Below are 14,462 nucleotides of genomic sequence, written 5' to 3' on the forward strand. Positions count from 1 at the left end.
TCAAAAACCAGAACTTATTTTCATTCAAGTCCATCTCATTTTGGACATTTTTTTTTATGTTATATCAACTTATACGGGCCAAATCCATATGAGATTTCGTCCCAATTTTAGTTGGATTCCTTGACAATGAACCGTGAAATAGTCGGTCTCAAATGTAGTTGAGGTGCATAGTAAAATAAATCCGGAACTCACCGCGCAAAATATTGGGCAGTGCAAACCCTACTGACCCCTGTGATAAAAACTCGAGCTCTCTGTTTCCTTTTTACAATAGTCTCTCTCTCTCTCTCTCAGTTTGCAGAGCTTTGAGCGCATCCATCGGACAAATTACGGAACACTTGAAGATGGGCCTAGACGAGAAGAAGAAGAAGAACAACGACGACGACGAAGCTGAAACTACTACAGCTCAACAATCGGCTAAGAAGAGAAAACGCAAAGAAGTCGCCATCTTTGGCAACTACAGAAACTACTACGGATATCGCGTAACCTCCTTTCTCTCCTCCTTTCAATATTATATCCATGCGCATAGATACGTATTATAACTATGTATACGTTTGTACGTCCATGTATGATATTGAATGTTGGATTGAGGTTTTAAATATACTCCTTATTATAGTGGTTGAATTTGACTGTGGGTGAAGGAACCCTAATCAGATAGTATTATGCATATACCGTTTGTATGTGCATGTATAACAAATCTAATGTTCGATCGAGGTGTTGAGTACTATATAGTGGTTAAATTAGAGGAAGGAACCCTAATTAGTTTGATTGAGTCTGTGAACTTGAACAATCTTTTCATTTTTTCAGTTACAGTAGTGAATGGGGCAATGCATTGAGTAAATGCTGGTTATCATGGTTATGCAACATGGCGGTATCATCAGCTGCAATGAAAGGAATGCTGCAACTGTTTAGATACATCTGAGTTACCATACCGCGGTGATGTGACTTTAGGTTAACAAGTCTCTAAACATTCCCAAAAAGTAATCTTAAGCCTGGAAAATTATAGTGAAGTGAAGCAAAGGATACTCAAATGTATTTTCCTTGATGCGTTCTATTGATACAAGAAATTTAAGGGTAAGTTGAAAAGTAGAGGTTTAATTATGTCAAAACTAGTGTGGAAACAAGGTTCCTACATGTTGTGAAGGAAAGCTAATCCTAATGGGAAAGTTAGAGGCGTGAGACCCACAATTTTCCTACCAACTGCAACTGAATAGTAACCATGTGCTTCTGGTATTCTTCTGTGTTTGCTTTGTGTATATGTTCTATATTCTTATCGGTAGATCTCGTGTTAGGGTTCTGCAGATTTCTTGCACCGCGACTACATCTACATGGTTGACTAGGTTAGTAGGAAGATAAGGGATGTACACAAGTCCCTTCAGCATTCTTTTATTGGTGGGTTATATCACACTAGATGCTGTCACTGGTACACTCAATATTTATTCTGATGCATAAGAGAAATTGAAATTGTTGAAGTCTTTGGGCGTTTGATTGTTAGTACATTCACTATTGGTATAAAGGTGATACAACCTACTGGTATGGTATCATCAACTCATGGGAAACTAAGGAAAGACATGGCGGTCCGTACTCCTAAATGGTTGGGCTAGTGGAGAAAGGAGTTTCCACCAAGTTCAATCTTTTACTGTTTGGTAACTCTACATAAGAAGGGTTCACATTGCACTCCATATGTGTTCCAATGAAGTCTGAGCGTTTGATTTGGTTTGTATTTACCTTCTCATATGTTGTGTTTGTTATATAGTTTAATTGTTGTCGAACAATTCAGTTCACTTTACATTCTACAGACATTGGGACATATGGTGGCTATTTCAAACTTGTTTCGAATGGTTATTTTCAGGTTGGTCAGGAGCTGGAGGAAGATCCTAGGTTGAAGGTTTTGAAGAAGGAGTGGTTTGAGGGCAAGGATTGTCTAGACATTGGATGCAATAACGGGACAATAACAATCACAATTGGTATCTAACTCTTTAGTGGGCTAATTGTTCAGTATTGTTTCCGCGTTTTTTGGGCCTTTTATGCTTAAGTAATTACTATAATTTACTGTACCTAGGTTTGTTTTCAAAACACACACACACACACACACACACACACACACAAAAAGAGCCTTTTATAACGATCACAACAGGAAACTAAGATGCTTGTCTCATCTTCTTCGAGTGTGCTTATGGTGTTACAGTTTACAGGCTTTTATCTACTCAGTTACTCTTTATGGACACGTTTTTTGGTTTCTTATTAAGAAATTAGAGCTTTTTATTTTAGAATACGTAACTTAGCCTCTTAGTTATTAAGTGACTATTCTTGAACTATAATTTTTGATATAGATAATAACGTGAAAACTAAGTTTTCCCTGAAATAAGATCATCAATGTTGTTGTTTCTTTGTTATTGTTGACCATTGCGTATCTCTCTGTCTATAACTCAATTTACCTTGCTTTATCTTTTTGTATGCAGCGAAAAAGTTTGGCTGCCGGAGCATCCTTGGAGTTGACATCGATGGTGGTAAGATTTTGAAGCATAATCTTAGTTTCTTTTGGGGCCAACTAGCTTCTTTCATTCATGTATTGGCTTCCGTCAAAGGAAAAAGACCCATCTACGAAACAATTGCTTTTATTAAAAAATAATTGTCCTTTCGGAATGCAATGACTAGAAGGGCTACTGATACTACTGATCTGCATAAAAGAGCTGCATAAACCAATACCATCATACCTATGTGCATTATTAAGTATTAACCACTTGGATTGGAGAGCAGGTACTAATTTTTTGGACTGATGTATTTCAGTTAATGTTGGAATGTGGAAAGAAATTAGTCTGGTTGACCCAGAAATTAGCCTTCTGCATTGAAATTACTTGCACGTGCTATTGTTGAGGTGCAGTCAGACAAATCAATGGGATCTTTTAATTTTCATGCAGATCGGATCGAGGACGCCCATTGGAATCTCAGAAAAACTATGAAGATGAGTACTCGTGCAGTACAATCAAAGCCTACCAAGTTAGAAGATTCAGAAAGAATGAATGTTGTACAACACCATGTCACTGAAGTACAAAGCGGAGAGACTAGTAACGGAAAAGATCTTTCCCACCTAGTTACTTTCCAAAAAGGAAACTTTGTTAAGGATTGGTGGCCGCCAGAGGATAGGTTCTATCATACAATTATTTGGTCAGTTCAATTGTGCTTCAGGTTTATGACATGTTTTACAGTAGGGAAGACGTGCCGGCGAAAATAAGAAAAACTGAAAAAGAAAGAAAGAATGAATGAATGATCATATGGGTCCATTAGAAACAAGAAAATTAGAAAATTGGTTTATATGGTTCTGATTTCCTACGCCTCTTTTATGTTAGATTCTGAATGCTAGTTATTTGTCTTTTTTTGAACTCTATGGGATCCTCTAGTGACTGAAAGAAATTCTTTTTTTTTTTTTTTTTTAAGGATAACGACTCTACTGAATTGGTTGAATTTAGGAGTGGAAATACTTGGTTGTTTAAATGTGCAAATCTTTCCTTGTTTTCTTTGTGTGAAAGGTTACGGTATGCTACAAATTCCTTTTATGTTCTTTTTTCTTTCAATGGCATTTTTCTGTATCTTAATTACTATATCGCTGGCTCAGGAAAGATACCTTCACACAGTCCTGATTATGCAGAATACTGTTATACTATGTCAGAATCACAGTCAAAATATTTCATTTACTGGTTTACCTGGTTTTGCCTGTGGCCCTTATGTGGAGATTTTGAGATCTTCATTTCTTTCTCTTTGATATATATATATATATATATATATATATTTTTTTTTTTTTTGCAGCTTAAGTGTAGCAAAATGGATCCATTTGAACTGGGGTGATGATGGATTGATTATTTTATTTGCCAAGATTTGGAAGCTTCTTGAACCGGTATGCCTGATCTTAAGATTCTTTGCTTTTACAGAGTATTGGCTTGAGCATAGCAATATGGTTATAAACTATATTTTAACTTGGGCAGGGTGGCATTCTTATTTTGGAACCCCAACCTTGGAACTCATATTACAAAAACCGTCTTGTATCTGAGGTATGGGATTTTCTTTTAATTCATCTTCATTTCGCCCCATTATGCTTCTAAGAGAGGTCTGATGCTCAAATGACAAGGCCTTCTTCCAGGTCTTTAGTAAGTCATGCTTAGCCTTTTTAGTGTTCCATTAACTTCATGGTCTCTCTCTCTCTCTCTCTCTCTCTCTCTCTCTCTCTCTCTCTCTCTCTCTCTCTCTCTCTCTCTCTCTCTCTGTGTGTCCTCCAGAATGTTTTTTTTTCGCTCAGGCTATCCTCCAGAATGTTGTGAAAGGCAATGAAATGATAGGGTCCCAACTTTGAGTGCCCATCCTTGTGCCTAGAATTTTCCAAGTAACCACAATAGCAAAGTAAAGATGGGACAACCCACTTACCAGATCTCTGATCGAGCATTTTCACTCGCTTAAAGTGCTTGAATATCCGTCCAACCAGAAAACCTTTACATTGTCAACTCGTTCCAACATCAAACTAATTTTCCAAACCTCGAGATGCATCATGGACTCAGCAGAGAGGCTGTTACAGGTGTCATCTTGTATCTGAAAAAACTGCAGATTTTTTATTGTACGCTCTCTTTTCTTATCAGATGTTAGAATAAAAGTTTGACCTAATGTATGATAACATGAGCTCATGTTTGTCAATGATTTTTATGCTATAATGGGGCTCTGAACTCATGTATCTTGCATTTCATTCTACTGTTACTCGGACCTGTGCCGGATACCATTTTTGCTTCATGAAACTCTTTTACCTAAACACTTCTCAAGTAGTTTGAATGGGCTTATGATTATATGGGCTCGGATTATTTGTCTGAAACAAAATTTCTCTAATTGGTCTGCAGATGGCACAAACTAATTATCACAATATCAAGATCTATCCTGAAGGTTTTCAAGAAGTTCTTTTGGACAAGGTATATTTCATGTTTTTGTTCTTATTTGGTCAAATGAGGTTTACAATTATTAGCTAAATCTTGTGGTACATGGACCCTAGTACGGAGCTCATCTAAGTGTCGGACCTTCCTAAACTTGAATTTTAGGATATCTAGATTTGTGTTTGAAAGTACGATATAGGTAAGGGAAAATATAATACATAACCCTATACTGGTGAACGACAAGGAATGTGTTTTTCTAGCTAGTGTGAGGTCCATATATCATCAAAATTATAGGGTCCGACCTTATCCCATAGCCTTGCCCGTTTCATGGTTATTGGACACGGGGATCTTTCTATTGTTAAATGAAGAGAGTCCATGTAACACAAGCTATATGAAATCCTAGACAACCATTTTGGATTCGGTTTTCTTATTGAAACCAATATGCTGACTTTTGATCTTTGGTCCATGTTTTCAGATTGGATTTAGGATGGTAGAAAACATCAGTTCCAGGTTATCGGGCAGCAAGTCTGGATTTGACCGGCCAATTCTCGCTTTCTGGAAATGATTCATTTGGGGTTCCGCTTGTGTCTTTGTGTGGAATTCCTCACTATGGATAAGGCTTTCTACCGTTTTGATGATGGAAATATTAAGGTATGTTTATCAGAATGTAGGGGAAAATGAGCTGAATGAAAGTTGATAAACGGTGATAGGGAAATGAAAAGAAGTCTGTTTTGTTTCCTGAATTTTGAAGTGGTGTAGGATTGTTATCTCTGTTTGTTTAAAATGCAGGGTGGTTTGGAGTACATCAGTGTATTTTCTGGTTCTCCTTTTTTGTCGAACTCCATCTGCATCCTCGGTAGAATGGGCAAGGGCAACTCAAGTAACAACTGTATATTTCGTTCTGGATTTTGGGTTTTGGCTGTTCTGCCATAATGTAATGACAAACGCTCTGGTATACGTTGCATGTGAATTGATTTGAGTCAGGTTGGAGCTGTCCTTGTTATAGAGTATAAAAATTAAGCACGATCAGTTCCTTATTCTGAAGTGGAGAATTGGTGTAGGTTTAGGTGGTTTTTATGGTTCTAATTGCTTTTGAACTAGTGGAAATTATGAACAATCTGACATTTGCGGTGACGATCTCCCTTGCATTTTCCAACCCTCCAAACCATTCAGTTATAACTCTTTATCCCCAACTCAATGCTCATTTCTCCAACTTTGGTTGCACAAAAGCAAGTGCCGAGAGAGATTTTCAAAAGCGTATTCACCTACTCATTCCGTGATTTCCTGAGAAATTTCCAAGCACAAATCTGATGCCCAGCCGTCCACCGGTCAGGCAGGAATGGTGATGCATTCATGAGTTGCTGAATGAAGAGGGGGCAAGAGAGAAGATTGACTGCGTTGTTAGCATTGACTGTAAGAGTTAAACGGTATGAACCTGGAGTAGTTCTCGCTAATGTTGCGAGAGTTTTTTAGGATTTTAGAGAGGAGAAACTTGTTACCTAAGTTAAAGCGAGTGTTCTAAATTAAGGGCCAGTTCTTCCTAAATTTTTGCTTCTGTAACTTTATCGGTATTATTGACGTTTCACAATTTTTTGTTTAGCTTTATATTGCAATTTTTTGATTAATCAAGGAATGAAAACATATGTAAAATTTGTGAATACAAATTAAAAGAAGACAGTTCGGTGTTTTTTTCTTACTCATTTTTGGTCATAATCTTTTATTTTTTAAACTTCCATCGAGACAAATGGACCATTTCAAAAAAGTTCTAACTTGATTCTGTCAAAAATTCATAAAAACACGAAATTAATACCAAAACAAGCTTTTAGTAAGAACAGATTTCAGTGTTTCCTTTATCTTTTTCGATAAATTACACTGACCAATCCTGGAGGCTTGAGAAAATATACCTCTGATGAAATTACACTATTTTTGCAGTACATATTTCAACAAAATATATCCACGTACCCTCATAGGAATTCCCCTGTAAAATATGAATATTGCTGAAAACGCTCTGATCAAACCGTTGCAACCAGAAGCACAACAAAGTTGGAACTTGAAAGCATAACCATCGAACAAGCAAATTGGATGCACAGAAGTACCGGGAAACCAAAATGGGTGTGCGAACAGAAACACAAGTTCTGTTTTTCTTTTTCTAATCTCGACCTGTCTTCGAGAAAGTTGGGACATTCAGATGCTTCAGTAAACTCGAAATGGGGTTGACTACCTTAAAGGAAAATGTATGGAGGCTTCTTCAACGATGGCTATCAAAGTAATCAGACTACCAAACCTACTCAACAGGGTAACAACCAGGATCTCATGTGGTTTGGTGACAAAGCGGACTAGTGTTCGAAACTCTTGGACGGCAGTGGGGAGAATCTACCCCATTAATCATAGGCCACTAGCTTCTTGTTAAAATGCCCTCGGTTGAAACGGGTCTAGGTATGACTCAAGCCAATCTTGAGAGAGCACATATAGATCCCTCATGCGTACCCCGAGTTGGTAGATTTGTCTAGACTCCTCGTGTCCTGCTCATAGCCAGCAAGGGGCCAATCTGGGACAACCAAAGGAGGGTTATTAGCTTCCTAACCTTTTCCACCGAGCAACCCAAAAACTAGTCACTCCTGAAAAGGATGTTACCGCGACTGGTTTCCAATTCGACACCTCCAGTAGACTTAGTAATCCAGAATCCTGTCCACAGAGAGAACACAGAGACCAAGATGGAATTTAGGGATCCCAAGTTGGACCATTTTACCTGTATCTTGCTTCTCAATTTGTCTGTATAATCTGCAGATATCGCGACACAATAAAAAACCGTTCAGCAAAATTTAGGAAGAACTAAAGCATGCATAAACACCGAATCGATTTAGGTTGCATTGGATTCTGGATTTGTCAAGGTATTCCCTTGTTCTTTTACCTCAAATTCATCCATACACCCAATATCCAAACACAACCCTGCCTCCCATACCAGCCTATTCAACAAATGGAGCCAAGAGAACAGGCTGGCATGGCTTATCCAGCAGCCCCCTGTATCTGATCTGGTCTAATGCACAAGGCTCTACAATGAAACTACGAGCTCCCTCATATTGTGTCCAGAAGGTTGAATCCAAAGCACAATGCTCCTGCTCATAGTAGGACCCAGGAAAGGTAGTAGATACTCAGTCTTGCCCCAACTTTTGTTTGTTCTTTCTCCTGCGTGTTAACGTCAATCTCCTAGATTTGAACTTGCACCACAAGGCTGGAAGCAGAAAGCACTTGCAATCATGCCAGGTCACAAGCTCTCATCAAATGTTAAAGTGAAGACTAGCTGTTCCACAAGCACCCTAACAAAAGACTTGAGTTTCACCTGTTCTCTATTCAGCCGCCTCCAAGTAGGAAGTGTGACCAGGTGGATGCATCAGCTTTTCCACCAAAGAAGTGATCCTGCAAGTTACATGGTACAAAACCCAAACTTGAGCAGCCACAGGAATAATGTCACAATACAAAAACTACTAATACACAGCAAATTCTTCTCAGGTTTCACAGATAAGCAACAAATGGTGAGTACTAGACTTGGAATTTTCCATGAACATGCAACTCCAGAGGTATCAAACGTTCAACTACAGTGCCCGAAAAGACATAGGACTTTTTAAAAAGAAGGAAAACATTTCTTTCCCGGGTTGGGATACCTGCTAGACTAAGGTCACAAATTTCACTGCATTTTTACTAGCAAAAATATCAAGAGAATTAATGCGTAAATTTCTTCTTGGGATGAAAAGAGAAATATCTGACAAAGAATCCCTGCAACCTAGCTCTCTAAAATGCACAACTAAGCAGATTGTAAAATATGCACAACAGATACCTATAGGTCTAATAATTTAAGCCCTTGCTAGGCACAAGTTTGCCAAATGATAAATGAAGTTTCTGAAATGTACGTCGTGTGATCTGAATAGGACCGCGCACATCCATGTGACATTTTTTTGTCTAACAGCCTTCTCCAAATTAACATTGGCGAGCCGAAGTAATCAACGGGACAAAAGAAAGAACACATCAAGCGAAAAAAAGGTTCCCCATACAAAGTTTCCAACATTTAAGAGACTCAAGTTTGAGTCCCCTTAACTTACCAATCAAACAATTCTTCATCCTTTGAAATTCACCATACATGTAGGCACTATATAATGGCAACAGAAACATAAAAATGTTGAGCTTCATCTATGTAAAATCTGTTTTCGGCCATATATCAACGGCTCTATCCAAAAGCTATAAAGCATTAAGGTTACAGACTTACAATGCAAATAGCCAATGAACAAACAATAAAGGACTCTCAACAACCACTGAAGCAAAATGGAAACTCTATGATTTTTTAACAGAAGAATTCAGGCAAAAACAATTCACACATGATTCATGTTACACAGAACCATATAACACAGTTCCTGCATAGTCTTTGACATCTATGTACAGGGCAGGAACCAAGCTGCAGTTGGTCTGTGTTCAAGGACCAACTAATGGTTTAGTCACCTTGGGAAGGATTACAACTCAAGCAGGTAGCTTGGTACCCGCGAAGGAACGCTGTGAGCTTCTTTGTCCTCCACAGGTCCATCACCAAATTCTTGTCAACTGCGCCATAAGTGATCTGTATCTAGTGTTGGTCCACATGTTTTTGCTCATCTTCATACATTTGCGAAAAGTGCTGGCTTCCATAGAGAAATGATGCAAAACCCATATCCAAAGCAAGATAAAACATAACCAGATGTGTCATAAAGATCGTGACCAAATCAGCAACTGCAACATAAAAATCAGGAAAGTGTAAGCTAAAATCCATTTAGTCTAACGATTCTGGAATGCAATAAAATATATTACCAAATCAAGTTACCATATAAAATCACTTCGCCGAAGAAACACGGTGAAGGGATGAAATCCAGCTACTTGAAGGACCAACTTTGTCACCATTTGCATGACTAAAGGTTGTGCTTTCAGCAGGCAACACAGCTTTCGACGCCTTTAGTTTTGACATGCTAGCATGAGAAGATGAAGCCGATGGCATGTCTGTATTGCTCACAAACTACAAGAACAAGATGTCATCATCAAAAAGGTTTATCTACAGAAATTATGTTACGAAACTATTAGTTGTGTAATAAAAGCAAAACTACTGAAGAATATCTTAGGAATTGTTCACAAAATGGAAATTACGTTAACCGACATTTTTCTGTAGGGGATTCTCCAAGCTCAAATTCCTTCCAGCTGGCGCTTGTGGTTTAAACTGCATGCGAATACCAGGACTACCAGCATTGCCCAGTCTCATGCGTTCCGTTGTCTCAGCCGAGTAGGAAGCATGATTGCCTACCAAAGTTGGATAATGAAACAGCCAAGTTAATAATTCCACAATTTATCACCGTTCACACACAAACTACGATACCACAGACACTGATGCTTTTTGGCACAAAATAACAAAGTCCATCTTAGACCCACTCTTATCAGCTTGTTATCGTTTTATTATTTCATTACCCTTTAGAGCTAACAAAACGTGCCTAGTTAATCAAACAGGATACTTTATGCGCTGCCTGAAAGAGGCTAACGGTTCTTACTGTGTAATACAAAAAATGATGACAAGGAGTCCTTTATACTCATTTCAGGAAAAGTCAGATAACCAAAAACATGGGACACAGGTTCCAACAGTACAAAGTGGACCAACAAGATCTAACCTTGATGCTTGTCCACATCCATTGCTGTCGCTCTACTATTACCCTCTCCAGGAGCTGGCTGTAACATTCATATTCTGAATCACGTCAGAATCATAATAAGATAATTAACCCCTTCAAAGTAAGAAACATAAAGTACTAACCAAGCTCTAAAGCCAAAACCACTACAAACATAATATACAGTCAAAAAGGACAAAACTATAAATGAGGTAGTGAGAATACTAACAGACACTCGTGGCTGAGTTTTATTCTTTTGTGCTTGCTGATACTTTAGGATCGTCCAATCAAATATGTAATCAAATTCATACCCTGCCAGACAAAAAGAATAGAAAGTAATATACTTATCAAATCCAACAGAAATAGTTTTCATCAGTACATGGATCATAGTCAGGGCAATACACAGTATACACTAGAACATTTTGGCATTTGCATAGTTTAGATGCAGACGAATGAGGCTTTAAGACCCATGCAATGTCCATATGGTTGAACTAACTTATATATCGGAATGCCAATACCTTCACGACTGAACAAATCACGGAACAGGCGCTTCAAGAATCCGTAATCAGGTCGCTGATCGAACGTCAATGAATGGCAGTAATGGAAGTATGACGCAAACTCCACAGGGTGAGACTTGCACAAAACCTTTAGGACAAAACAGTAGGGACTTAGCAGTGTGGACTTCGCAAATGACACATAATAATCAAATCGAAAAGAGCACCGCGGAAGGGGGAGGGAGTGGGGAAACTTGTGACTCCGACTGAGTTGTTTAATAAATGGCAAGGCACAAACCTCAATAGGAGTTGATAATTTCTTCTCACATATTTTGTCATACTTTTGCTTCTTGGTTGCAGCTTTTAAACCTTGCCATGGCAGACTATACACAAAAATATCTCAATAAGGAAAGAGAACAAGCAAAGACAATGAACACCTACAAAACATGAATAGAAGCTTGAATAGTACATGTGTAAACATTTAGTTACAGAAAGCACTACCTACACGCATGATTTCGCCAACTATGATGTGCAACAGTTACTTCTTGACAATATGTCCCAAATATATCATTAAAAAAAATCAGAAATAAGACAAGAAAATATCATTCGAGTAAAAAATGATACCTTCCTCTCAAGAAATATAGAAGTACATATCCAAGAGACTCTAAATCATCCCGCCGGCTTTGCTCTATAGAGAAGGCGCAAAAGGATGCATATCAAGCGCTTGCTTTCAAACAAGAAGAGCTATAAAAGAAAGTATCCTATGCTTACCAATTCCAAGATGAGTATTGCAACTTGCATAACGTGCAGTCCCCGTCAAATTTTTGTTCTCCCTACACAAAATAGACAAAATCAATTACGCTATTAAGAAACCATTTCAGAAACTGATTGAAAGATATTACATCGGTAGCTATTAGACAACGTGTGGTTGCAAAAAATAAAACATGTCTTGGTAATTCTTCCAGATATATCGAGAAAAAGTCAGAACCAGAAAAAACAGGAATATTCCCTAGAGATAAGGGTAACCTGTAAGGAATGTGACGATTGGTTGTAGAATCCCGATATCTTTTCGCAAGCCCAAAGTCAATAATGTAAACCTGAGGAGTTACAACAATGACAAAGAAATGAAAGCTTCCAAACAAGAGAGAAAAGAGCATCTATGTAGGTCTCAAGTGTCAAAGAATTAGAGATACCTGATTTGCTTTTCGACCGAGACCCATCAGAAAGTTATCAGGTTTAATGTCCCTATGCAAAAACCCTTTAGAGTGTACGTACTCTATTCTTGTTATCTGGAAGAGGTAAAAAGGAGATGAAACAAACATTTACACCAAAGTAAAATTTCTAGAAACAACTTCTTCATGTATGCATCTAAAATAGATACAGCAAACAGTGATAGAAAGCATATAGTAAAACGAGGATTGGGCATGAATTACAAGAACAGATTATAAGTGCCGATGAACACTGGGCGATGAATATGTAGGAACCTTTACTTAGTAGGGGGCCTTTGGCAGTTGCTGAAACTTGACACCATAACTTGTCGGAGAACATATTAAACCTATGCTCAAAAAGCATATAACTTCTACTTTTAAACATGTGTTAGTCTAACTGCCATGTCCCTTCCAGAATAGTAACAACCATTAATATGTTCCGCAGAAAACTGCATGCAGCAATGTCCCTAATATATCAGGTTGTTGATACACTAAGGACTTGACCGGTAGGCATACATAGTCCACTATGATGTGAAATCAAGTATACACAGCTTACCATTTGATCAGCTAACAACAAGACTGTCTTCAATGAAAACTTCCTTCCACAATAAACAAACAGATCTTCAAGACTTGGTCCCAACAAATCCATAACAAGAATATTATCTTCCCCGTCTATGCCAGACCATTTGATGTTTGGTATACCACCTTCAAGGATACACAATAAACATAGACGAATATCAGAGATAGAATTTAACAACTCATTCGTAGAAGAAGAATAAAAGAATGCAACAACTGGTGAATGAAACTTCACACTGACACGTATATGAAAATATACTCATAACTTTACATACTTCCTCCTTGCAGAATATTGTATAGCTTGGCCTCGTAGAAAAGTTGTGGATGTTTCGTCTTATTATTTTCCTGCAAACCAGAAAGCATAAGCACAATTAACCCTTGACAAGGACTGAGAAGCCCACAGGACAAAAACAACTAAACTCTAGTCAATTAAGAAAACCAAAAAAATTTACAAGAAGACGTTGTCAAGCTAATATGACTTCCTTCCACAACTAAATTACTATCTCATCTCAGCGCTATAGTTGGTTATAGAGAAATATCGCAGCGTGGTACCACAGCTACCGTAATACCCAATTAACTGCAAACCAAGCCTACCTCTAATTGGCAAAGCTGAGTCAAGCTAGTTTTATTATTTTCAACTTTAGTCGTGTGGACTGTTATCCTGCATATTGAACTTCAATCAAAGTAACCTCCAGAGAGAGAGAGAGAGAAGATTGACATGAGAGCAGTTCCTCAGAAACCCTAAACTACTGATCAATTAGGCAAAATACATGTCAACTGGAAGTCTGGATACATCCATTACACAAACATAATAGGATCTCTCACTGACGACTAGTCAGCCGCCTAATCTGGGCGTTGGACCACCGCCTAGCGCCTAGGTGGCCGAGTTTCAGAACACTGGCGCAATATATAGACGAAATCTCGACTTGAACTCCTCAATTGAATCACAATCATGCACAAATCAAACAAATCAAATCACACCAGCTGACCACAACAGTCCATAACAATACGAAAACGAAACAATTATGAGAGAAATCAATTCAGAGACTCACGATCTTTACTGCAACGATCTCGAACGTGTCCACATGCGTAGCTGCAAATAATTAAAAAAAACGCAACAATAATCGCAATCAGATTAATAAGAAAAAAGAAACAAATACACATATGTATCTATGAATTAGAACTTACCGAGGTGGATTTCTCCGAATGATCCGCTACCGATCTTACGGCCGAGCTTGTATTTTCCGCCGACGATCCTCTCCATGCTCCGAATCAGATCCGCCGGTCGAATCAGTGGATAAACGACGGAATCTAGGGTTTTGAGATTTGGTTATGGGAGAGGGGAGGTGGATTGATCGGAAGGGAGTGATTGGAGAGGCGGAAGATTTGTTGATTCGATTTTCCCGAGAAAGTGAAACGGGAAAAGGGAGGATTCGGAGAGAGAGAGAGAGAGACGAGAAGGGCGAAGGAGAGTTGAAAGAGGGTAACGGCGGAGACTTTGCAGTGTGGCAGCGAGGGATGAGCAAAGAGGATAAAAGTGCCACGTAGGAGGAGAAGGGCTTGTTTGACTCTCAATTTTTTGGAATAAAATTTAAGGGAGAAATTTAG

The 14,462-nt window shown here is 38.4% G+C and overlaps 2 protein-coding genes across 9 annotated transcripts; one reads left to right on the forward strand and one right to left on the reverse strand.

The window, feature by feature from the left end:
• Positions 1 to 93: 93 nt before the first annotated feature.
• LOC131320135 (probable RNA methyltransferase At5g51130) lies at positions 94 to 5,944 on the forward strand. 2 transcript variants are annotated; one of them, XR_009198125.1, is made up of 9 exons: positions 94 to 479; positions 1,850 to 1,964; positions 2,460 to 2,507; positions 2,919 to 3,165; positions 3,805 to 3,892; positions 3,981 to 4,046; positions 4,878 to 4,946; positions 5,383 to 5,558; positions 5,697 to 5,944. XR_009198125.1 is itself a non-coding variant. In XM_058350732.1 (8 exons), exons 1-8 carry the CDS (start codon positions 342 to 344, stop codon positions 5,470 to 5,472), a joined length of 861 nt encoding a protein of 286 aa, XP_058206715.1. In that variant the 5' UTR covers positions 171 to 341; the 3' UTR covers positions 5,473 to 5,944. The 2 variants fall into 2 exon arrangements, 1 of the variants encoding a protein (XP_058206715.1); XM_058350732.1 differs by having other exon boundaries at positions 171 to 479; positions 5,383 to 5,944.
• A 766-nt stretch (positions 5,945 to 6,710) lies between these two features.
• Positions 6,711 to 14,406, reverse strand: LOC131320136 (casein kinase 1-like protein 3). 7 transcript variants are annotated; one of them, XR_009198128.1, is made up of 18 exons: positions 14,043 to 14,406; positions 13,907 to 13,947; positions 13,130 to 13,199; positions 12,835 to 12,983; positions 12,264 to 12,359; positions 12,097 to 12,167; positions 11,842 to 11,903; positions 11,695 to 11,758; positions 11,369 to 11,453; positions 11,095 to 11,221; positions 10,806 to 10,888; positions 10,583 to 10,640; positions 10,081 to 10,220; positions 9,754 to 9,942; positions 9,399 to 9,662; positions 8,248 to 8,324; positions 7,819 to 8,139; positions 6,711 to 7,688 (listed from the first exon to the last, which is right to left on the reverse strand). XR_009198128.1 is itself a non-coding variant. In XM_058350733.1 (15 exons), the coding sequence occupies exons 1-14, from the start codon at positions 14,116 to 14,118 to the stop codon at positions 9,763 to 9,765; spliced, it is 1,302 nt and encodes a 433-aa protein (XP_058206716.1). In that variant the 5' UTR covers positions 14,119 to 14,406; the 3' UTR covers positions 9,074 to 9,662; positions 9,754 to 9,762. The 7 variants fall into 7 exon arrangements, 2 of the variants coding, with proteins under 2 accessions (XP_058206716.1, XP_058206717.1); XR_009198129.1 differs by having other exon boundaries at positions 6,711 to 7,455; positions 7,542 to 7,688; positions 7,819 to 8,324; XR_009198126.1 differs by having other exon boundaries at positions 7,819 to 8,324.
• Between the last annotated feature and the right edge of the window lie 56 nt (positions 14,407 to 14,462).

The sequence above is a fragment of the Rhododendron vialii genome, chromosome 3a, assembly GCF_030253575.1.
Source record: "Rhododendron vialii isolate Sample 1 chromosome 3a, ASM3025357v1".
Taxonomy (NCBI): domain Eukaryota; kingdom Viridiplantae; phylum Streptophyta; class Magnoliopsida; order Ericales; family Ericaceae; genus Rhododendron; species Rhododendron vialii.

Bases quoted from the DNA above. Each gene is read 5' to 3' on its own strand.
- LOC131320135 (XM_058350732.1), top strand. From the start codon at position 342: ATGGGCCTAGACGAGAAGAAGAAGAAGAACAACGACGACGACGAAGCT. The intron at 1,965-2,459 runs GTATCTAACTCT...TTTTGTATGCAG, and splicing joins GACAATAACAATCACAATTG to CGAAAAAGTTTGGCTGCCGG. The intron at 3,893-3,980 runs GTATGCCTGATC...TAACTTGGGCAG, and splicing joins TTTGGAAGCTTCTTGAACCG to GGTGGCATTCTTATTTTGGA.
- LOC131320136 (XM_058350733.1), bottom strand. From the start codon at position 14,118: ATGGAGAGGATCGTCGGCGGAAAATACAAGCTCGGCCGTAAGATCGGT. The intron at 13,948-14,042 runs GTAAGTTCTAAT...AATTATTTGCAG, and splicing joins ATTCGGAGAAATCCACCTCG to CTACGCATGTGGACACGTTC. The intron at 10,641-10,805 runs GTTAGTATTCTC...TGAATGTTACAG, and splicing joins AAACTCAGCCACGAGTGTCT to CCAGCTCCTGGAGAGGGTAA.